At 61.5% G+C, this 22,378-nt stretch overlaps 1 protein-coding gene across 1 annotated transcript in view; it reads right to left on the bottom strand.

The window, feature by feature from the left end:
• HMCN2 (hemicentin 2) overlaps positions 1-22,378 on the bottom strand; it is a 145,772-nt gene that overhangs the window by 52,145 nt on the left and 71,249 nt on the right. Inside the window, 21 exon segments of the mRNA XM_058693812.1 lie at positions 114-275; positions 1,241-1,360; positions 1,535-1,631; positions 2,672-2,847; positions 3,829-3,952; positions 4,578-4,735; positions 6,487-6,663; positions 7,404-7,499; positions 7,983-8,079; positions 8,444-8,598; positions 9,496-9,665; positions 9,867-9,975; positions 10,657-10,938; positions 12,446-12,724; positions 13,536-13,690; positions 15,044-15,173; positions 15,525-15,672; positions 15,907-16,037; positions 17,004-17,198; positions 19,881-19,967; positions 21,091-21,345. Coding sequence (XP_058549795.1) covers positions 114-275; positions 1,241-1,360; positions 1,535-1,631; positions 2,672-2,847; positions 3,829-3,952; positions 4,578-4,735; positions 6,487-6,663; positions 7,404-7,499; positions 7,983-8,079; positions 8,444-8,598; positions 9,496-9,665; positions 9,867-9,975; positions 10,657-10,938; positions 12,446-12,724; positions 13,536-13,690; positions 15,044-15,173; positions 15,525-15,672; positions 15,907-16,037; positions 17,004-17,198; positions 19,881-19,967; positions 21,091-21,345 — 3,303 coding nt within the window.

Genomic DNA, 22,378 nt, shown 5'->3' on the forward strand with positions numbered 1-22,378 from the left:
CTGTTTCTGTCTTTGCTCGGATTCTGGAGGGTGGGGTCTGCCCTACCGGGGTGCCTGGTGGCCCGCCCTTCTGGCCCTTTCCACCGGGTTCAGGTCGTCCCAGCCCGGCTCACCATGCACCTCCAGCAGCTGGTCCTGGCTGCGATTGCCCGCCACATTGCTGCACTCACAGGTGTACGTTCCCTCCTGGGCCGGCTGGGCCTGTCCCAGGTACAGCAGCCGCCCCACCGCTGACACCTGCTCGAGGCTGTTCCCCTCCCCTGGCAAGGGCTGACCTGGAGGCAGCAAGAAAGAAGCCCCTGGTCCCCGGTCCTTCCGCCTGGAATGTGTGTCCTCCCACCCGTCCTGGCCGGCTTCTGCTCACCCTTGAAGGCGTTCACTTACACGGCACATCTATCAGGAAGCTTTCCCTGAGTGCCAAATCCCATCCCTGAGCTCCCACAATCCCTGGGCTTCCCCGCATCACGGGTCTGCCTGCAGATCCGGTCCCGCCCGAATCCCAGCCCGGCCCCAGGGCCTTTGCACCTGCTAAGACCGCTGCCTGAAATGTTTTTCCCTACCATATTCTCATGTTCACCCCTCCCTCCCCTTCTTAAATTCTGCTCGGCCAAACGTTCGTGGCCACCCAGCCTGAAACTGCGAACACCTCCTCCGTCTCCTGGCTTTATTTTCCTCCATAGGTAGTACTTACCATCTAAGTTACTCACTAACTCCCTGTTACCTGACTACCCCCAATCCGCTGCCATATTTCCAACACCCAGAACGGGGCCTGGCACGGAGAGGCCCTCAGCAACTATTGGTTCAGTGAATGAATGAATGACAAGTATTTATTGAGCACCCGTTTTATACCAATTTTGGAATTCAGGGGGGGCCAAGACGACGCCTCACGGGGCTCACGGAGAAGCAGACATTGAAGAACTAGGGTGGTTACACGACAGGTAAACACTCAGGGGTTACGTCAAGGAGGCCCTGCCCCAGCCTAGGGTGGGGGTCAGGGAGGGCTTTCTGGAAGAGGAGGCCGCGGCCCAACCCAGCACTCACTGGCAGACTCAGGGACCGAGCAGAGAGGGGCTGAGGGCACTGTCACTTCTGTAAACAGCACCCTTACCCCCAGTGTCAGAAGCCCACCCGTCTCTGTTTCAGCTAGGCTCTGGCGGGGGGGGCACCCAGCGAGGGCAAGGAGCAGCCCTCCACTGTGGGGGGCACCCAGGGCGGGGCTGGGCGAGGGAGGCAACCATACCGTCCTTCCTCCAGGAGATCTTAGGGAAGGGGACGCCCCGACATTCACAGGACAGCCTGGCGGGGTGCCCTTCGGTCACGGTCAGGATGCGGGGTTCCCTCGAGGGGAACAGAGGAGGCACTGGGGGAGAACAGAGAGGCGTATGAGGTAGGTGCTGGGCCGGGAAGGGACAAGGGCGGGGAACAGAAAAAGCCTGGATCCCGGGACCATGGAGGCAGCACTCCTCTGGGGGCATGAGAGCCAGCCACGGCAGGGACAGGGGAGGGACCCCAGCCCAGCCCCCGAGACCCTCACCCCAGACATTCAGGTTGTAGTGCTTCTCCGAGCGGCCCGCCTGGTTCAGTGCCTCGCAGGTATAGCGGCCTGCGTCCCCCACCTCTGCTCTGCTCACCTGGCCGAAAGCAAGAATGAGCCATCAGCGGGGGCAGCACCGGGATGGGGTCACCCCTGAACAGACTGTGTGACCTTGGGCAGGTCATCTGACCTCACTGCGCCCCAGCCTCCCCACCTGGAACCTGGGGGCAATGATAGCACCTCCCCTACCTGGTGCACCGTGACGTTTCCAGAAGCCACAGCTTGTGGTGGCCTGACGTGGGCCGGCACGGGGACTGGGCTCCCCAGATGGCAGCCCTGCCCGCCTCACCCCACTTCACATCCACACCCCAGCCCCGCTAAGGATGGTTTGCGTGTGGCTGGGTCAGCCCCTCTCCAGCCTGTAATCTGCTCCCGGCCTCTTTGGAAAGTCCAACAAAGCAGACCAGAAGGGAAGGTAGAAAATGAAGAAGGATTGGGCGGCGGGGGGTGGGGGGCGGGGGTCGGTCCCGTCCTCAGAGGTCAGATCCTGACAGAGGAGGTGACGAAGCTAAGTTGTGGGTACAGGAAACCAAAATGAGGTGTTCAGAGTTGGGAATGATCACATCACAAGGTGTAGAGGGGTGGGAGCAGGAGGAAGAGGCTGGAGTGGAAGTTTCTCCCCAACAGCTGGAGAAGTACCTCCCCTCTCCTAGCGGACATGGATGAGCCATTCGAGGGGCTGGCTTTGAACTCCAGCCACCCCAGAAGAGCAGCACCGATGTGCTTACGGGTGACGGACCGGAGGCCGGTGTGGTCGAGACACTGCCTGAGGCGGCCCAGCCAGGAGGAGGTGGAACTGACATTTAAATCCAGGCTGCGGTCCCCACAGTCCCCGGCCCTCATCGACCCTTCCCTTGTTGGGCCAGAGGCCCGACGAAGGGCTCCCATCCCCAAAGGCCAGGAGGCTTTGGAAGAAGGAGTAAAAAACAGGTGAAAAGCGAGAGGCTCGGCTTTGTGGGGACCGAGCGAGGGCCCTGCAGCAGCTTCTGACCAGGTCAGGAGGATGTGCCCCGGGCGCTGGGTCACCCTGAGCTGAACTGATCTCGTAGGGGCCCCCCCAGGCCCTGCCCTGCACACCTCCAGCAAGGCCTTGTCTGTGGAGAGGTGGACGCCGGGCCGCGGCTCCAGGGGGCGGCCGTCTTTCTTCCAGGTCAGCACGGGAGGGGGCACAGCTTGGCTTCGGCACTCCAGGGCCACGGATTCGTTGGCCACGACGGACACGTTCACCTCTTCCCCGAGGATGCTTGGGGGCACTGCGGGAGGGGGCAGGAGAGGGGTCTCAGGCACGTGGGTGGGGCCGGCAGGACGCCAGGCCCGGGGTCAGGCCCGGCCACTTCCGGCAGCCAGGAGCAAACAGCAGGGCATGGGGGGGGGGGGGGCGGTCAGCGCTGGGAGGGGCCCTCCGGCCCGAGCTGTGGCCTCTCATCCTCCCCGTAAGGACCTTCCCAGTCCTGCTCCAAGAGGAGGCCCCCAAATCTGAGCAGGATGGTGACGCATAGCCACGTCGATACCCCCACGTGTGGCTGTGTGCTTTACAGGAGGATTCTGTCGAGGGACACTGGGCAGAGGGGACCCAGGATCTCTCTGTACTAATCCTTACAAGTGCATGTGAATTTACGATGATCTCAAATTCTTTTAGAAACATAGTGTCTTGGGGCCCCCGGGGTGGCTCGATTGGTTAAGGGTCTGACTCTTGGTTTCGGCTCGGGACACGATCTCACGGTTTTGTGGATTCCAGCCCCACGTGGGGCTCTAGGTGCGAGCCTGCTTGGGATTCTCTCTCTCCCTGCCCCCCTCTCTCTGCCCCTGCCCTGCTCATGCTGTCTCTCTCTCCAAACTAAACTTAAAAAATCTAGAAAAACAAAACAACAAAACCTTTTTTTAAAGTTTTTAAAATTTTTAAATGTTCCCCGAAAGCAGTTACCCCTTTGATCGAGGACCGTGAGAACATCCGATTCCTGACTCGGCCCGGGGTTCTCCCTGCCACGTCGTGTTCCTTCCACCTGTTCCCCGAACACGAGCTCCTGGCTGTGCGGGCCACTCACCTGCCTCCCTGTCTGCGACGGGGGAGCAGCTCACCTCCAACTGACGCCCCCACGAAGGCAGCCACGGTCTCAGGCCGGCGCGCCCCCTCCGCCACCCCGCTTTGGATGTGGTTTGGGGAGGGACGCCCCCAGCCCCACCTTCTTGAGCCCCCGGCCGAGCCCAGGCAGCATCCCGAGCCTGAGACTCACTGTGGACGTACAGGACGACGTCCCGACGGTCCTCGCCCACTGCACTCACGGCCACGCACGAGTAGCTGCCAGAGTCGGAGGCCCGGGCGCTGGCCAGGGTGAGGACCCGGCCCCCAGGGAAGACCTGTGTCCCCAGAAGGAAGCCCACGTCAAGCTACGCACGGCAGCACCCACACATTCCCATGCTGGCCCTGCTGCTGGGCACCCCTGGGCAGCCTGCCCCAGACCCCAGAGCCCCCCCCACAATGCGGGGGAGCCGTGAGCTGTCCCCAGGCCTCGGGACCTCCGCCGGCTGGTGGACGAGTTACATCGGTGCTCCCTCTAGAGCCGGGCTGTGGCTACGGAGCCCTTGAAATGGGGCTGAACCCCAAGGGGACAAGACACAACGGACTGCAAAGAGTTGGAACAAAAAGAAACCCTGGGAAATGCCTTAATAATTTCCATACTGATCATGGATTTTTTGGCTGGATTAGCTTAACTAAAATGTTTTACTGAAACTGCTTTCGTGCATTTCTCGTTACTCGTTTGAACGTAGTCACCAGAAAGCCCGAAACTACATATACGGCTCACACTGGCGGCACGTATCGTGTTTCTGGAATCCACGGGTCTCTAGGCTCTCCTTCCTCCCGCCAGCCGACCACCCTCGGCGGCCGCGGCTCGTCCCTCGCCTCGGAGCTCCCGGGGCCCGACCTCTGCTCCCAGCACCTCCTGAGGCACCGGAGAGGTGACCCAGGGCTGCCCAGCCTGACCTGGAGGCCAGAGGCCCCTGCGGTGGACACGGGGTTTCCATCCTTCAGCCACAGCAGCGTGGGGCTGGGGACTCCAGTGGCATTACAGGTCAGCCGGACCGGGGCGCCGAGCAGCACGGGGCCTGGCAGGCTGGGTGGCTGTGTGATGTGTGGAGGCACTGCAGGGCGGGGGACAACGCAGGGCCCAGGGTGAGCCCCACTGGGGGCGAAGCCAGCAGGGCCCCTGGCCGGGCCACCCCACGGGGCACACGGCCACAAACAAAAGCACAGGGACGCCACTCCCAGCACGGGTGCTCCTCGCATCCTGACCCCACCATGAGGGGGCTTCCACCGACGGGAACCGGGGGCTCAGAGAGGGTAAGTCATGGCCAAGGCTGACCAGTTCGAAAGTGACAAATAGCACTTGAACTTGGGTCTTCCGGTGAGCACAGGTGCTTAGGATGTGGACGGCAGGGGGCGACCTCTGGGAAGTTTGTTTCCCAATGCCGAGGTATCAGATGAAAAGCTATCTGGCAGGCAGCCCCTCGAGGGCGGAAAATGGTCAGAAGACTCAACGGTATCTGGGAGATACGGTCACGGTCACGATGCCCAGGGTCCCAGCCTCCTGCCCAGCCACCTACTGCTCCTGGCATAAAGGCTCTGCCTCCCCAGCCTCCATCTGGCCACCTGCACCACCCCGTCCCCTCCTCCCATTGTCCGGTAAGCTCCTGGCCCCCAGCCTCCTTCCAGCTCCCATAATTCCCCACATCTCTGCAGCGTCAGCCCTTGGCAGGTGGTCTCCATTTAGGCATCCAACTGTCAAAGACACCTCTGGGACTCCCCAGGCCAGGTCAGTGCCCCAGTTCCAGGCACTGGGTCATACCTCCTCTTTACTAACTCTTATCACAATCTTCAGAAGGTAGGATACTGGGTGACTGTGTAACTACTGTATTCTCCACTAGACAGAAGGCCCCTGGGTCTGTTTCCTTGGGGCTATAGCCCCAAGGTCCGCCCCAGAGGATGTACTCAATAAAAGTGGTTGGACAGAAGACAGATAAATGGAGGAACGGATGGATGGGTAAGTAGATGGACAGATAGATAGTTAGACGGGTGGATGGGCAAAGGATTGAATGGATGGTTACATAAAAGGATGAATAACGGATGAATGATGGATGGATGGCTAGATAATGGATAGATGGATGGATGATAGATAGATGGGTAATGGATGGATGGATGGATGGATGGAAGGATAGATGATGGATGGGTAGATGGATGGATGATGGATGGATGGATAGATGGGTAATGGATGTATGGAAGGATAGATGATGGATGGGTAGATGGATGGATGATGGATGGATGGATGGATAGATGGGTGATGGATGGAAGGATAGATGATGGATGGGTAGATGGATGGATGATGGATGGATGGATGGGTGATAGATAATGGGTACATTGATGATGGATGGATGGATGGATGGATGGATGGATGGATGGAAGGATAGATGATGGATGGGTAGATGGATGGATGATGGATGGATGGATAGATGGGTAATGGATGGATGGAAGGAACAGATGATGGATGGGTAGCTGGATGGATGATGGATGGATGGATGGATGGATGATAGATAATGGGCAGATGGATTGATAATGGGCAGATGGATTGATGATGGATGGATGGATGGATGGATGGATAGATGGGTGATGGATGGAAGGATAGATGATGGATGGGTAGCTGGATGGATGATGGATGGATGGACGATGGATGGACGGATGATAGATAATGGGTAGATGGACCGATGATGGACGGATGGATGCACGGGTAATGGATGGATGGATGGGTGGAAGGATGGACGGACGGACAGACTGACAGACACATAAATACAGGGACTACTTTTGGGACAAGGACCCCTTTAGTCCCAGGGCAGCTCACCATTGACCCGTAGCCCATACTGCAGCTCCGTGCTGCCTGCCACATTGGATGCCACACAACGGTAGCTCCCAGCATCAGAAAATCGTGCCCGCTCAATGTGGAGAACTCTCCTGTCAGCTGACACTGTCACTCCCTTCCGGGCTGAGACAGGCTGGCGGCCCTTGAACCAGGAGATATCTGGGGGAGAGAAGAGAGATGCAAGGAGTCCTGCCCGCCCTTCAGGCTGTGCCTGTGTCGTGAGCACCCATCAAAGGCGGCCAGGGTGGCCACATGGTGTGCCTTTATGTCAGGCACTGGAGAAAGCCAGAGTTTTCCAGGAAGAAGGCTGGGGCTGGAACAAGGGAGGGTTGTCTGAGACAGGGCAGAAGGCAGAGGGGAAGTTCCATGGGATGGAGGCTGGGGCTGCCAGGAGCAAGGAGAGTCAAAGCCAGCCCAGCTGCCCTCAACTCCTCTCCCTGCCAGGAGACCACTCACGAGGCAGAGGGAATCATGGCACGCTCTGAGTCCTCAGCCCCACAAGCACGGACCAATTGCAGCCTTGGCCTCCTTACATCCTGCCAGAGCTCATCCCGTCCGCCGAACACTCACGCCCCGTAGCCCCAAGCTCTAGACAAGAGCCCCAGACAGACGGCGACTCTGAGGTCCCGGTCCTTGCCCCCGGCCCCAGGGCGGCCCTGTGAAATCACGAGTTCTGAACAGAAGCCTCGCTTGCTTCAGACACCAGTGCAAAGGCCCTGGGCCCCGGCAGTGACCGACACATTGAGAAGAGAGGAACATTCGAGAAATAGGGGAAGGTCCTACGGATCCCTCCCTGTTTTGTCCACAGCCCAGGCGGTGCCTGGGGCGCTGGCCGGCCTCATTAGATGGGGAGTTGGGGCCTGGCTGGGATGGCTTTCAGCCAAGGGGAGGGGTCTTACCAGGAGGGGGCACACCCGAAGCCAGGCACTCCAAGGTTACCGAGGCATTTTCCAGCACTGCCTTGTTCAGCGGGCCGGGCTCGATGTTGGGGGGCACTAGGGGAGACGAGCAGAGCCCCGTCTTGGTGGATGTGGGCTCTGGGCTCCTCTCGGCCCATCTCCCCTCGGTCATGCCCGATAGCCCTCCCCAGCCTCCCCGAAGGGTCCTGGGCCATAAAAGCCCCCAACGGCTCCCGTCCTCTGCCCGAGGAACCCCACTCCTGAACCGGCATGAGGACAAAGGCACCAGGCTGCCACCTTTCCGCAACCGGAAAGACCCCAGCGCCCAGCTCTGTGGGAACAGCCGCGAGCCGGCACAGTAGAGACGTGGAAAGTTAGGCAGCCGGGAAAAGTGACAAGAGCTGGGATTCGCGCACGCACGCGAGGACGGAAACGAACCCGAGGATGAACGGAGGAAGCAAAAGTAAATAGGCGTGCAGATGAGGACGTGCTATGTTTTTAAAATCCCCTGCTCCCTGCCCGCCCAGGGCGGCCCCGAGGGCCCTCACGTCCCCACCGTCCGGCGCCCCCCGTCCTCACCCAAAACCTTGAGAACCACGTCCTTTTTGCTCTCCCCAGCCAGGTTAGTGGCGACACAAGTGTAGACGCCATCATCCCTCAGGTCCACCTTCTCGATCTGGAGGGGGAGGAGGGACGGCCGCGTGTGTGCCATGGGGAACACGGGGCCCTATTAGGGTGGTCAGAGGGATGCTGGGACACAGTGAGCAGTGGGTCGCTGCAGAGCCCAGGGGCAGGAGAAGGGAGTCCAGGGGACAGTTTGGCTCCGGGGGTGGAGCCCTAAGCTATGCATTCAGATTCCCGGGATGCTCCCCTTGCCCCGACTATGCCCCTCCGACTTCCCTCCCCTCTTCAGGCCCATCACCCAGTACTCATCCTGTTCCCAGGCTGCCAGGGCCCGTATAGGGTCACCAGGATCCCTAAAAAGTGGCCCCTCCACCCGCGCCCAGCTGCCCCACCAGCCCTGGGGCCCCTAAACGTACCTGCAGCTTCCCCCCCAAGGCTGCCAGGGCCACCCCATCCTTCCACCAGCGGAGACTTGGGGTGGGCACCCCAGTCCCCACACACTGGAGGGTCACAGGCTGCAGGAAAGGGGCTGTGACATTGTCGCCCCCGACGATGGCCACCAGTGGGAGCTCTGGGCAGGGAGAGAGGCAGGGAGGGTCCAGGTCAGGGTCAGGAGGGGCGCAGTGAGTATCCAGCCACCCCCTCAATGCCTGGAGAATAGGGAGTGTCCTTACGGGGCTGGCCTCTGGCCTCCACCCGCTCAACCCGAGGGATGCTTGGCTTAGGGGGAGAGCACCAGACCAGGAGCCAGTAAAGCAGGTCTTTCCCTTTAGAATTCTCCCATCTATGCATCCACCCTTCATCCACCCATCCATACGTGCGTTGAGCATCTATTCGGTACAAGGCCCGGGGGTATAGCAGAGAACAGCGGCTAACTGCGCTGCCCTGCCAGAGCTCCCAGAGCTGGGCCGTGGAGCTCGACAGCCAAACAAGCCATTTTAAGACAGTGGGTGGTAGGTATGGCCACGACGGGCTAGGCACTGCAGATTAGAACCACGGCGGAATCAAGGAGGGCTTCCTGGAGGAAGGGGTGCTTTAGGACGGGCCTGAGAGATAGGGAGCAGCTGGGCAGGCGAAGAGGAAGAGGGAGAATATTCCAGGCAGGGGAAACCGAATGGGCAGGCGTGGAGGTGAGAAAGCGGATGTATTTAAAGAACGGAATGAAGCCCGGCGCGGTTGGCGTGGAGAGAGCCAGAGCAGAGAGGGTGGGGCTGGGAGGGGGCGAGCGGGGGCCTGTGGACTGGACATGTGACAAGCGTGGAAGCAGCCGAGGCCAGCCTCTCACAACGGTGTCTCTTTGGGGAGCGGGAAAGCCCAGTCCAGAAACGCCGTCTGGGAAAAGACCAGCCCTGTGCCCTTCCCTCGTCCGGCAGGCCTACGAGGGCACGGATGGCCATGGCCCCCCTGCTCCCCCTCCCCCGCCCCCACCCCCCTAGCCCGGTGTCTCAGGCTGCCCACGCCCCCTCACCGTGCACGGACAACTCCACCTCAGCCCCGGCAGTGCCCGCCTCGTTGGTGGCCTGGCAGGCAAAGAGGCCCGCGTGGCCCAGCTCCACATGGTCGATGTGCAGCGTGGCCCCCCCTGAGGCCACCTGCACCCCAGCCAGCTCCTCGGCGGGGCGGCCGTTCTGCAGCCACCTAAGGAGGGTGGGGACAGGTCAGCCTGAGGCCAGGCAAGTCAGGCTGGCCGGGACCTCCCTGGCTCGGCGGCCTGCTTCGTACTCCGGGGAAGGGGAAGGGTCTCCCATCCCCACCGACCCCCCAGCATGCACTCTGCCTGACCCAACCCCCCCCCCCCCCCCCCCCCCCCGGCGCTGGCCTCCGCCGCCCCATACGCACTGGAGAGTGGGCGCTGGGGAGCCCGAGGCCTGGCAGGGAAGTTCCAGGGGCTGTCCCAAGAGGGCGGTCACCTGGCCCAAGCCTTCAGCCACCAGGAGCTGCGGGGGCACTGTGGGCAGGACCCACCATTGGGTGTTTGGAGCTGAGCGAACCCAAGTCCCCAGCACCCCGACAGCAAGACCCAGACCTCACCTCACCCTTCAGGTCCCCCAGAAATGGTTCCTCCTCCAGGAGGCCTTCCAGGACCCCCCAAGACAGAGTGAGTGAGTGGTCCCCCCGGCCTCCCCGCAGGCTTGGCCTGTCTGTCTCCCCACCAGACGGACAGCTCAGGAGTCTCGTCTGCCTTGATCCCTGCTTCATCCCTGGCACCACGCCCAGCCCAGAGTTGATGCCTGAGAAGTGTCCTTCGGAGGCAAGAGAGCAGGCGAAAAGGCCCCACCCCACCCCAGCCGACCCCGGAACCAAGCCCACAGCCCAGCTTTGGGCCTCCGGGAGTCCTTGATCAACGTCTGTCCCATTGACCGGGAGCACCCGGAAGGCAGAGTGGGGTCCCGTCCCAAGTCACCGGCTCGGGGTCCCCAGCGGGAACAGGAACCACGATTCCGAGCTCGAGCCCGCCCCCTTGTGGCCCTGCAGGACCTCCAGCCCAGATGGGCGCAGGCGTCCGCCTCCCGGGCACTTCACCACCTCGCAACCCTCCGGGAGGCCCGCAGGGACCCACGCACAGTGGGTGTAGGAGGAGGGGTCTGCAGCCCAGGTGGCCCGAGGCGGGGGACAGACCGAGGCTCACCCTGCACTTCCACGGAGTGCTGCGCAACAGCCTCCCCGGCGGGGCTGGTGGCCACACAACTGTACAGGCCTCCGGACGCCTCCCCCAGGCTCTCCAGGCTCAGCACACGGCCTCCCGCCTCCAGCCACGTCTCGTTGCTCTCGGCCACAGGCAGCCCCTCGTGGTGCCAGGAGAGGGCGGGGGGCGGGTGGCCCCTGGCCACACACTCCAGCGCCAAGGGCCTCCCAGCCACAGCCTTCACCACACGAGGTCCTCCTCCAGCGCCCTCGATGGTGGGCGGGACTAGGGAAGACGCACAGGGCCGCTCAGGGACCAGAGGGGGACACGGGTCTGCTCCCCGCCCGGCGGGCCAGCTCAAGCCCCTCGCCGACCCCACCCCATGGGAACAGCCTCCTCCCTCGCCTCCGCTAGCCGAAACCCCCTGTTCAGATGTCACTTCCTTCAGGAAGCCTCCCCAGACCCTGGCTGGAAGCCTTCTCTCCCTCCTCTGCCCCTTGGCCGCATCTCCTCCCCGCACCCCACTCCCCCCCCCCGGCCCCCCACGGCTCACCGCTGCTTGTATCTTCCCTCGATTCCCACCACCCCTGCGGGCTCACCAAGAGCGGAATAAATAGCTTGTCGGTGTGTGTCTGAATATCTGCACACAGTAGGGCTCTGTATCTGCTGAATTCTAAGTGACGGGCTCCCCAGGGCCCAAAACCAGAACGACTGCCCCCTCAAGTCCCTTCCCTGGTCTGAGGAAGCGGATGCCTGGGGCGAGCCGAGCCCAGAGGGCCTGGTCTGTGGGGGCTCAGCCCTGGATGGCCAAGGGGATAGCCAGAGGGGGACTTCTCTCTTCCCCCTGAGGAGGGCCCCCAAGTTGCTGAGACCACGGAGTCCTCACCAGGGGACGTGGGGGACAACTGCCTGGGACGAGCTTCTCAACCTTGTTTGGGTCACAAGCCCCTTTGAAAATTTTAAGCACATGTTTTCCATTCAATTCCCAGGAGGTCCCCCGATCCCCAAAGGAGAGTCCTGGAGCTGGCAGCCGGGGACTCAGAGAATGCCCGTGGACCCCACACAGCCCAGCACCCAGGCCCCCCTCATCTTTGGGGGCCGGAACTCCGGAGCGGAATCCTCTCGAGGGGCCAGGATGACGCCACTGGCCTGCATTCTGGGTCTCAAACCTCACCTGCTCAGACTCTTATCCCTGCCCACCTACACTTGGATTTTCCTCCCCTCTCCATGCATTCTAAGAGCCCAGCCCCTCACGTTGGGTCTACACCCGAGTAAACAGCACAAGATTTACGGTCAGAACCACCCCCCCCACCCCTGCTCCCCTCACCATGAACAGGGTCCCATCACGTCCTAGCAAGTGACCCTCGGCCAGTCTCTCATCCCCAGAGAACACCTGAGTGGGACCCAGGGCGACAAGGGCCCAGGCCCCTGAACCCTGATTAAATGAGCCGATGCTATGAAAAGCCCCAGGAGCCCCGGCTCACAGTGAGTGATTATCGCAGAGCAGTTAATTATTCACTGAAGGGCACGGAAAAGCGTTTCCCCCTGAGGGACACCTAGATTCTCCCCTGGGCTCTGCCTGGGCCCCCAGACAGGCCCTTCCGCCCCTGGCCTCAGCATCCTCGCCTGTCCAAGAGAAGGAAGTTGTTCAAGCTGAGATGGCCCTTCTCCCTGGCCTCAGTCTCATCACCCTGTACCTCTGGCCACTTCCCTCGGCGACTTTTGAAGACCGGGCCGCCATGGCTCAGACCACCCCCTCCCCCACTGCCCACCCCAGCTGCCCACCGCTCACCATAAACCTCCAGCCTGGTGGTCTTCTCCGCGACCCCCACAGGGTTGCTGGCCTTGCAGGTGTAAGTGCCAGCATCCAAGCCCCGGGCCCTCTCCAGCTGCAGCTGCCGGCCGCCCCTGGTGTAGACGGCCTCAGCGCTGAGCGGGAGAGGGACCCCGTCCTTGAACCAGGTGATGTTGGGAGTGGGCACTCCTCGGGCCTCGCACAGGAACCGCACCGGGTGGCCCTCCATGACAGCCACCTCGCTCGTCTCGTTGGAGCCCCAGATGGTAGGAGGGGCTGAGGACAATAGGAAATGCTGGTCACAGGGAGCCTCCTCAAGGCCGCTGGCGTCCCACCCACCCCATGTCACTGGCTCCTGCAGGGTGTGGAGTGTGTGTGTGGGGGGGGGGGCGGGGAGAGTGGGCATCTGGGGACAGACGGGAGAGGCCTCTTGGGACATGCTGGCGGCGGGGGCCACAGATCCGGGCTTTGGATGCACGCTGCCTCTAACTCACTGCGTGACCCGGCACAGGTCACTCCCCTCTCTGGGACTCAGTCTCCCTGTCTGTAAAATGAGGGTCAGGCCTAAATCAGGGGTTCACTGCTAGTGACACCCACGGCGATCCTGGGAGCACGTGGGCACAGCACCAAATAGCACCGCATCTGAGAACGGACGGCTCCGCCCTTCCCAAACCCCTTCCATCCTGATTACAACAGACGGCAAGGCGCGCTTGGATAGACTGTGTACTTAACCCTTCTAGCACTCCCTGTATCAGTGCTCTTCTGCTGTATCTGTTCTCACGGCTTCCTCCCCGAAGGCCAAGTGGCCCTGACTTCCCACCTACACTCGAGACAGTAAATATCCTTTTAAATGAGTGTCTTTCCGTATAAAGTAAACGGAGTCGATTTAAAGAAACAGGGGCAGAAATGATCAACCCCAAGCAGGATTAGGAGTAGCAAAGCTCGCAAAGCTGGGGATGGGGATGATGGGATTTGGGAGCGCCGGGCCAGATTCCCGGGCCCTCGCCCCAGATTTTACTGGACCGGGGCTGCTCCCCTAGGACCTCCCTCCGGGAAGTGGGCAGCCCGTGGTGGGGGCCGGGCTCACCGTGCATCCTGAGGCGGAAGTCCTTGGCCTGCTGGCCGGCGGGGCTGAAGGCCACACACTGGTACCACCCCTCGTCCCCTAGGTGACTGCTGGGGATCCTGAGAACCTGGCCGTCCTCCTGCAGCTGGACATAAGGGTCTCCCGGAGGGATGGGCCTGGGTCGAGAAAACGCCGCCAGTAAGCAGGGCCCGACCGCAGAGAGGCGGGCTTGCCACTTGTGAAAAGCAAATCTGGAAGGTTCACGGTCGCCGAAAGGTGGGTGGGTACAAACAGTGGCCGATCCCTACCATGGACTGTTATTCAGCCCTTGAAAGCAGTCACGCATAGGCGGATACTGCATTTCTGACAAACTGAAGGTCTGTGGCGACCGTGCCTCAAGCAGGCCAGTCGGTGCCATTTTTCCAATGGCGTCTGGTCACTTCGTGTCTCCGCGTCACGATCGTGGCCATTCTCACAATATTTCAAACTTCTTCGTTATATTTGATACGCCGTGATGTACAACGTACGTTTGTTGCACGGGGTTACAACTCGCTGAGAGGCCAGATGATGGTTAGCATTTTCTCAGCAATACGCTTTTTTTTTTTTTTTTTTTTAAGGTTTATTTATTTTTGAGAGAGCGCGCGAGCCGGGGAGAGGTCGGGAGAGGGGGACAGAGGATCCGAAGCAGGCTCCGCACTGACAGCAGAGAGCCCAACGCGGGGCTCGAACTCACGAACCGTGAGATCACGACCTGAGTCTCGGTGGGACGCTCAACCCACCGAGCCATGCAGGCGCCCTGCGATGAGCTATGTTTTTAAACTATCTTTTAATTAAAGTACGTATGCTGTGTAAGTATTTTACACACTCAACAGACTAGAGTGTAAACCTAACTGTTCTTGGGAAACCAAGCAAGTTGTCTGATTTGCTTTATCGCGATATTTGCTTCACTGCGGTGTTCCGGAACCAAACCCGCGACAGCCCGGACGTGTGCCTGTACTGACACCTGCTGTGGCCCAGGTGGACCCTGTGAACTGAGCGCTCAGACACGTCAGACACAAAAGGCCCCCCGCCGTACGACTGCATGGGATTTCCATGAAATCTAGGTAAATCTACAGAGACAGCGAGCAGATGAGTGGTCGCCAGGGGCTGGGGAGTATGGGGGTCTCCTTTTGGGGCGATGGAATGTTCCGGAACTAGACAGAGGTGGCGGTGCACATCACGGTGCGTGTACTAAATGCCCCTAGAAGCATGCACTTCAGAAAGGCTGATTTGATGTTTTGTGAATTTTACCTAAAAAAAAAAAAAGAAGTTTAAAGCAAAAAGCAAGACTGGCTGAGTCATGAAAAAATGCTGCTGGAGGGAGAGAGGAGGGCCCCCTGGGGAATTCCAGGCTGGGGTGAGAGGTGTCCCATGCTGACCCCTGCCTGGGCCCTGGAGGGAGGCACCTGCAGTGCTCACCAAGCTCCTTGCCCCCGTGCGCCCGGCTCTGGCAGAGGAACCACCCCCCACCTGCCAGGAAGACCACTCACTGCCCGTCCTTGGTCCATTCCACCTGGGGCGTGGGGACCCCCGAGGTCCGGCACTCCAGCTCCACCCCTGCACCGGCCAGGCCCAGCACCTCCTCCTGGGCAGCCCCGGCTCCCGTCACGGAAGGAGGGACTAGGGAGCAGGGGGCAGAAAGTCCTCAAACCCTGCACAGGCAAAGGCCCTGGGGCGGGCCTTTGTCTGTGCGGGTCCCCAGGTGCGCCCTTCCCTCCCCTCCGGTCCATGACTCGAAGCTCCCTGGATGATCAGGACCCTGCTTGGTGCATTCTCCGCAGCTTATGCTACCGTTTTGTAGCACGTAACACAACACTAATTACGTGGTTGATCACGTGACTATCTAACATCTGCCCCGATGGCTCTGCGAGGACAGGGATGGAGTGTCCGTCATGGGCCCCCGGCTCTCAGCAGGCAAAATCTCCTCTTCCCCAGCCGGCGCCAAAGGGCAGGGGCTCAGGCCTCACTCACTGAGCACGAGGAGGTCGAAGTCCCTCTGGGCAGTCCCGGCCTGGTTCTCTGCCCGGCAGGAGTAGAGGCCAGCATCGCCCTCCTGGATCCTGGGAAAGTGGAGGGCCCGCGGCTTGTCCAGGAGGCGGTGACCACCCGCCTCAGGAATCTGCGTGGAGGAGGCCAGAGGGAGCTGATGAGAGGGGTCCGGAACCTGGGGCTTCTTACTCCCAAAAGAGTGCCGTGCCCTCTCCACCATGCAGCCCCCTAGGCTTCCTCCGCTGCCCACTGCACTCCCCAAAACACCTGTCACATCTCCCCGCCGCACCCGGCCCGTGCGGGAGCCCATCCAGGTCCCTATCCAAATCCCACCCACAGCCCAGGCACCCCAGAGGACACCCACCGGCTGCCCATCCTTGAGCCACACGATCTCAGGGGCTGGAAAGCCATTCGCGTCACACTCCAAAGTCAGGGACTGCCCGGCCATGCCTGACACATTGGTCCTGTGCCCGTCCCCCCGGATGCTAGGGGGCACTTGGGAGCAAAGAAAAGCGGAGAAACCATCCCCTCTCCGGACAGCCACCGCTACCCAGACCCCACGGGGGCCACTCTTCCTGGCCTGGACAGGCAGTCCCAACTCCTGCCCTTCCCCAGATCCTGAGGTCCCAGGAGGCCCCGGGCCTGTCCCCGATCTGGCCACCGGGAGCCGTGTGGACCTAGGAATGCCAGAGCAGCCTTCCCGGGGACCCGCACGCCCCAGCTGTGCCCGGGCACCACGCCGCCCCGATATTCAGCTCTGCAAGATGCTGGAGCCCCCGGATCCACCCGGGTCTACTTATAACCTGTTTGTCATGGTCACCTGGGAGGGACCCAAGTCATAACCTCTGAAGACGGGGCTTGGGTAAATCTTCATAACAAATTTCCCAGGCAAGATGTTATACGGGGAGCCACGATGGCTGGTCACGGGGAGGGGGGAGGTGGCTCATCAGGAGCAGTTAAAACTTTCCCTACTCCTGTTAAGAGGAAGGGCCCCCTCCCTCTGCCCACAAGACCATGGAAAGGGTCAGGCGGAATAGGAGGCTCTCCCTGCTCTGGGACTCTCTCCCCTGCCACTGGTGCTTGTTATAAAATGAATTCACCGGGGCGCCTGGGTGGGTCAATCGGTTGAGCGTCCGACTTTGGCTCAGGTCGTGATCTCACGGTCCGTGAGTTCGAGCCCCGCGTCGGGCTCTGTGCTGACAGCTCGGAGCCTGGAGCCTGCTTCCGATCCTGTGTCTCCCTCTCTCTCTCTCTGCCTCTCCCCCACTCTCACTTTGTCTCACTCTGTCTCTCAAAAATAAATAAACGTAAAATGAATTCACCTATGAGACCACCTTAAAAGCCATTTAGGGAGTTCTAGGTCCTTCCCCTTACACTGTCCCCATGGCGGTCTCTCTGGGGAAGGGGTGCCGTTGGGGTAAGTGAGCACAAGCCAGCCCCCACTCTGGGGGCCCTGCTTACCATAGACCACCAGCTTGGCTCTCCTGGACGTGGAGCCTGCCTCATTGGTGGCCTGGCACTCGTAGTCTCCGCTGTCGGTGGGCGAGACTGAGGCCAGAAACAGGGAGCCTTCATCCAGCACCTCCAGGCCCGGCCGGCCACGCAGGGGCTCCGAGGTTGGGCCCTTCCGCCACGTGACCTGCGGCTTGGGCACCCCTGGCGGGGCGCACGGAGTCATCAGCATGAACGCTCTGAAATCTGCCCCCCCCCTTGGGGCACCCACGCTGCCCCCCCTTGGGCAAATGTCACTGGCCCTCCCGTGGGGGGCTCCGGGCAGCTCCTCGCCCCCTAGGCTGGCGGGAGCAGCTCCCTCGGGGCCCACACACCTGCTGCCTCCCACCCGTGCTGGGGGTCCGCTGGTCTCCCAGTGCCCTGAAGGCCACAGGAGAGGGGCCAGAACCCTCTTTCTGGTTCCCTCCTCAAAGAAGGGCCGCCTTGTGTGGGATGGCACTCCTGCCCCCGTTACCCGCCCCGCGTTCCTCTTTGCCCGTCACCCCCAACTTCCTAACGTGCACAGGATGCACTCACTCAGGTTTCTTTTGTCTACCTTGGGGCCAAGGTCTTTGCTTTAACTCCCCGCTGTGCCCCCAGCTGCAAGCCCAGTGCCGGCCCATAGGAGGCGCTAAGTGAACGACCGCGCCTGCTGTGCGCGGCACCCATCTGGGGCCACTGGCCATACGGAGGTCCTCAGATGGGCGTTGTGGGACTGACCCGGGCTTCTGAGCACCACTCAGGCCCATGAGGCGGCGGCACCCAGTGGTCGTGGGGTCACCCGAGCCCCAGCCCTGCTGACCTGCTCTACGACCTTGGGACAAGAGCAGCCCTCTGTCCCCTGGGGCCTGGGCCACCTTCCGTCCTTCTCCAGCCGCGTGCAGATGGGGGGCCTCCCTGGGGGGGGCACTCCCCAAACTCACAGGACGGCACCGGGCACCTCTGTCTCCCCCATCGCGCTCTGCCAACGTCAGCCATCGGGACCGCAACGTGGGCTAACACGCGCGGGCAAACGCAACACCCCACGCGCTCTCTGCCACCTCCCAGGCAGCGTGGGGCCCCGGGTGGACGTGAACTCTCCCGTCTCACCCACTCCTCTACCCACAGCCATGGTGGGGGGCCACCCCATTTGGGTGGACACGTGGGTGGCAGTCAGGACGTGGCACACTCAGGGCATCCCAGGTGGGGGACCCGGGCCCGCTCTGCCTGCGTTGGCCCCTCCGCCCCACGTGCTGGGCCTCCGCCTGCCACCCTGCTCTGTGCTCCTGCGTCACGTCGCGTCCTCTGTGCCTGAGGCTTGAACCCTGGATCTTTTTTTTTTTCTTCAGGCAAAACGTCTCTCCCCTGGATGAGCTCTAGCCACAGAACTGCCCTGTAGCTCAGCCCCGGAAGATTCTAGGGGACTCAGGCTGTTGCTGAAAACCACTCCCCTCCCCTCCCCACTCCTACTTCACGGGGGCCAAGAGAGCGAGTCAGCGGCCAGGCTCCTGGCCTTTCTGTCCCACCCACAAGGAGGTGGCGGGCGGGGCCACCCTCCGCAGGCACCAGGGCTCCCACATTCCAGGCGCCGGGCTGGGCACTTTCTCCTTTAGCCCTCCGACCCCAAGGCCACATGGCTGGTGAATGCCAGCGCCCAGCACTGCCCAGCAGCAAACACCTGCTTGAAAGGGAGAAGGCCAAGGGCAGCCTGCGGGCAGGCGCAGGCCAGGCATGGTTATCAGCGGGGGCTTGGGTTATGCTGATTCCGCTGAAGTCTGGTGCAGAGGACAAGCCCCTGACTGGCCAGGGATCCTCCTCCCCGCTCCCAGACCGCCAGACGGCTGCTTGCTGTTACCAGCGACAGGCACAAGGTGGCGCTCTGGCTGAGGGCGGCGCGACGGCCCCTCCAGAGGGGCAGTTCTCAGAAAGGAGCCCCTGAGGTGCCCAGAGCTCCCACCCAGCACCTGCCTCCTACCTGGCCCTCCGTCAGGCCTGTTCCAGCAAACTCCCTGGTTCCAGTCTCCTGCCAGGCTTTCTGTAAGCTGCCACCTGCTCCTGAGACCCAGACACCCACCCTTCTGGAGAGCGCCCGCGCACAGGGGACACGGCAGGCCCTCTCGCCACAGAAGAGCCCGAAGCCAAAAGCAGCAGCTGGGGCAGGCAGTGAGGTCCACCGGGTCCGACAGAAAGGGAGGCTCTTCGTTCGACACATCGCCCTGAGCCCCTGTATGTGCCGGGCACGGTGCTGGGACCTAACACTCCTGCTGTCCCCCGGAGCCCTCACAGCAGCCCTGCGTGGAGGGCCTGGAATGACCCCACTGTACAGATGAGGAAACAGAGGCTCAGAAAGAAGGTATAAACTGCCCCAAGAAGGTACCTGGCCTGGAAGGGCCAAAGCAGGGGTCAGCGCGGGGCAATTGACCACAGAGGGATCTATCTTGGCCCCGCGGGATGCTGCTGACCCCAAGGGGTGGTCTGCCTAGGGCCACGTGAGTCCATCTCTGGTAGAAAGTCTGGGGCGGGCTTGAAGAGTGGGGGCGGGGCACTGAGCCCCAATCCTTGGACCCTCGGGCCGTCCTCAGCCCAGCTGCCACATTTCCCAGGCAGAGGGGGCTGGGGTCAACCCACACCACGCTTTGTGGGTCACCTCCCGGCTGCGCGACCTCTAACAAGTTGCTTAGTCCCTCTGGGCCTAGACTGCCCCTAACAGAAGAGAGCTAACGCTAACACCCATCCCACAGGGTCGTCGGCAGGATAAAATGTCTGGCGTGGCCTGGCTGGGAGTGAGGAACCCCCCTAACGCTCCCTAACCCATGGGCATTGCCCACAGTGTTTCCCAGTCCAACCCACCCCGGGGCCCGGCCTCACCTCTGGCAGGGCACGGCAGACTGGCGTTCTCTCCCGCCACTCTCTCCAGCAGGCCGCTGGTCTCATCGGCCTCCCAGTGCGGCGGCTCTGGGGAGAGGCAGTGTGGCCACACTTACACCCAGGCCGGTGGAGAGGGCGTCCCATCCAGAACCCGGCCAGGCACGAGCCCCACCTCCCACAGGCTGGCCCGCAGAGAGGTCGCCAGGGCCACGAGCGACCCCACGGGCTTGGGAGGTGAGGCTTGGCAGGGTCCTGCCCCGCGCTCCCCTCCAGCAGCGGCTTTCTGGGTTTGTCTTACGTTCGTAATAATGAAAAATGCGGCACCACTGATCCAGACCAGACCTCCCCGTGCACCAGGATGCTTCTCACACATTCTCTCGGACTCCTTGCTATTATCGGACCCATTTCACAAGGGACAAAACTGAGGGTCAGAGAGTGTAAATGGCCTACAGTCGTCCAGCCAGAAAACGGAAGGAGCTGAGTCTCGGCCCAGGCACCTGCTCTTTGATCATGACTCCGTGGCACCTTCTGGCCACCCTGGAGCAGAGAGGGTGCCCACGAGGCTGACCTAAGGCTCCCTCACACTGGACACTCCCACCGCCTCAGGGGCTAGCGGCCAGGAGGAAGGAAGGGGTTAAGAATCTCAGAGGCCCAGGGGCACCTGGGTGGCTCAGTCAGTGAAGCTCCATCCGTGAGTTCGAGTCCCAGTCCATCCGTGAGTTCGAGTCCCGCATCAGGCTCTGCACTGCCAGCTCGGAGCCCAGAACCTGCTTCAGATTCTGTGTCTCCCTCTCTCTCTGCCCCTCCCCCGCTCATCCTCTGTCTCTCTCTCTCTCTTTAAAAATAAATAAACATTAAAAATAAAAAAGAGGGGCGCCTGGGTGGCGCAGTCGGTTAAGCGTCCGACTTCAGCCAGGTCACGATCTCGCGGTCCGTGAGTTCGAGCCCCGCGTCAGGCTCTGGGCTGATGGCTCGGAGCCTGGAGCCTGTTTCCGATTCTGTGTCTCCCTCTCTCTCTGCCCCTCCCCCATTCATGCTCTGTCTCTCTCTGTCCCAAAAATAAATAAAAAACGTTGAAAAAAAAAAAAATTAAAAAAAAAAAAAAATAAATAAATAAATAAAAATAAAAAAGACTCTCAGAAGCCCAGGCTACTGTTGGGGGTGGGGGGGATGCGGAGCGGTGAGTTGGGGGGGTTCAGGGGAGACTCACCCAGCACCTTGAGCTCCAGCTCCCAGGCATCCACGCCGGCGCTGTTGGAGGCCTCGCAGCGGTACAGCCCCGCGTCAGACGCCTGGATGGCCGAGAAGTGGACGGAACCCTCGGGGCTCCCGCCCCGCAGGGCCACCCCGTCCTTGGACCAGTTTAGCCGGGGCTCCGGGCTGCCCTCGGCCACGCAGTTCAGGTCCAGAATCTCTCCTGCCAGCACCTTCAGGACCCGCGGGCCCGGCTGCACCTGAGGGGGCACTGAAGAGCCCCGGGGAGGGGGATCCCAGTCACTGGGGCCCCAGGTGGGGGGGCGCAGAGCCCAGACCCACCTGCCCTTACTTCCGGGGATCGCCAAGCAGCAGGGATCACTGTAGGGTGCAGCCTAAGGCTGACCATTCCTCCTTTTGTCAGGAAAGGGCAGCAGGATGCCCCAGGTGGTCCCCGCCAAAGTGAATCGAATCCGGCCTTTCGCCTGAACGCACGTGCTCTCATTGCAAATCGCTTCTTTCTCCTCCTCCTTTCTCCCAGCTTCTTTCTCCTCACCCACTCTCCCCGCCATCCCCCTACTCCTGCTCCCTCCCTTCCCTGGGCTGGGGGGAGATGGGGGCCATCATTCCTTCCACGTTTACATCTCCTCTGTCCCACTCCGGTCCTTCCTCCGGGCTGGTGATACCAAGCCCATTTCGCAGATGAAGAAGCTGAGGCTCAGAAGGGTCAGGTGATTGACCAGAGTCACCCAATCCCTCAGCTGAGAGGAACCCGAGCCAGCCCCAGCCCTGAGTCTGTCTGAGCGGGAATCCAGGCCGCTTCCCTGGGCCACCCCAGGACCTCGGTGTCCAGGAGCACGAGGGTGCCCGTGCCTTGCCCGCCCCTCACACCTGCTGAAAACAACAGCAGGTTCCACTGTGACGCTTCCCCTTCTGACAGCTATGGGATGGGCGTGACTGTGGCCCCTGGTTTACGGAGGAGGAAACCAAGGCTCAGAGAGGCCAAGCGGCTGGCCAAGGTCACACAGCCCGTCAGTGGTAGCAGAGTCAGGACTCACATCCGGTCCTAACTCTGGGGCCTTGCTCACCACCCAGACCCCTCCCTCCCCCCCGCCCCCTGCCACTGCCGTATCTCTCATACGCTCACGCAAACCCACGGCAAACCTTTCACCCCTTCCCTCTCTGAGCCTCAGCCTATCCACCTGTAAGATGGGGTGCTAGCTTAGATCGGGGTCTCTTTTTCCATAAAGGGCAAGAGAGTAAATATTTCAGGCTTTGCGGGCCAGATGGCCTCTCTCTCAACT

This window comes from Neofelis nebulosa, chromosome 12 (assembly GCF_028018385.1).
Source record: "Neofelis nebulosa isolate mNeoNeb1 chromosome 12, mNeoNeb1.pri, whole genome shotgun sequence".
In the NCBI taxonomy this organism is placed as follows: domain Eukaryota; kingdom Metazoa; phylum Chordata; class Mammalia; order Carnivora; family Felidae; genus Neofelis; species Neofelis nebulosa.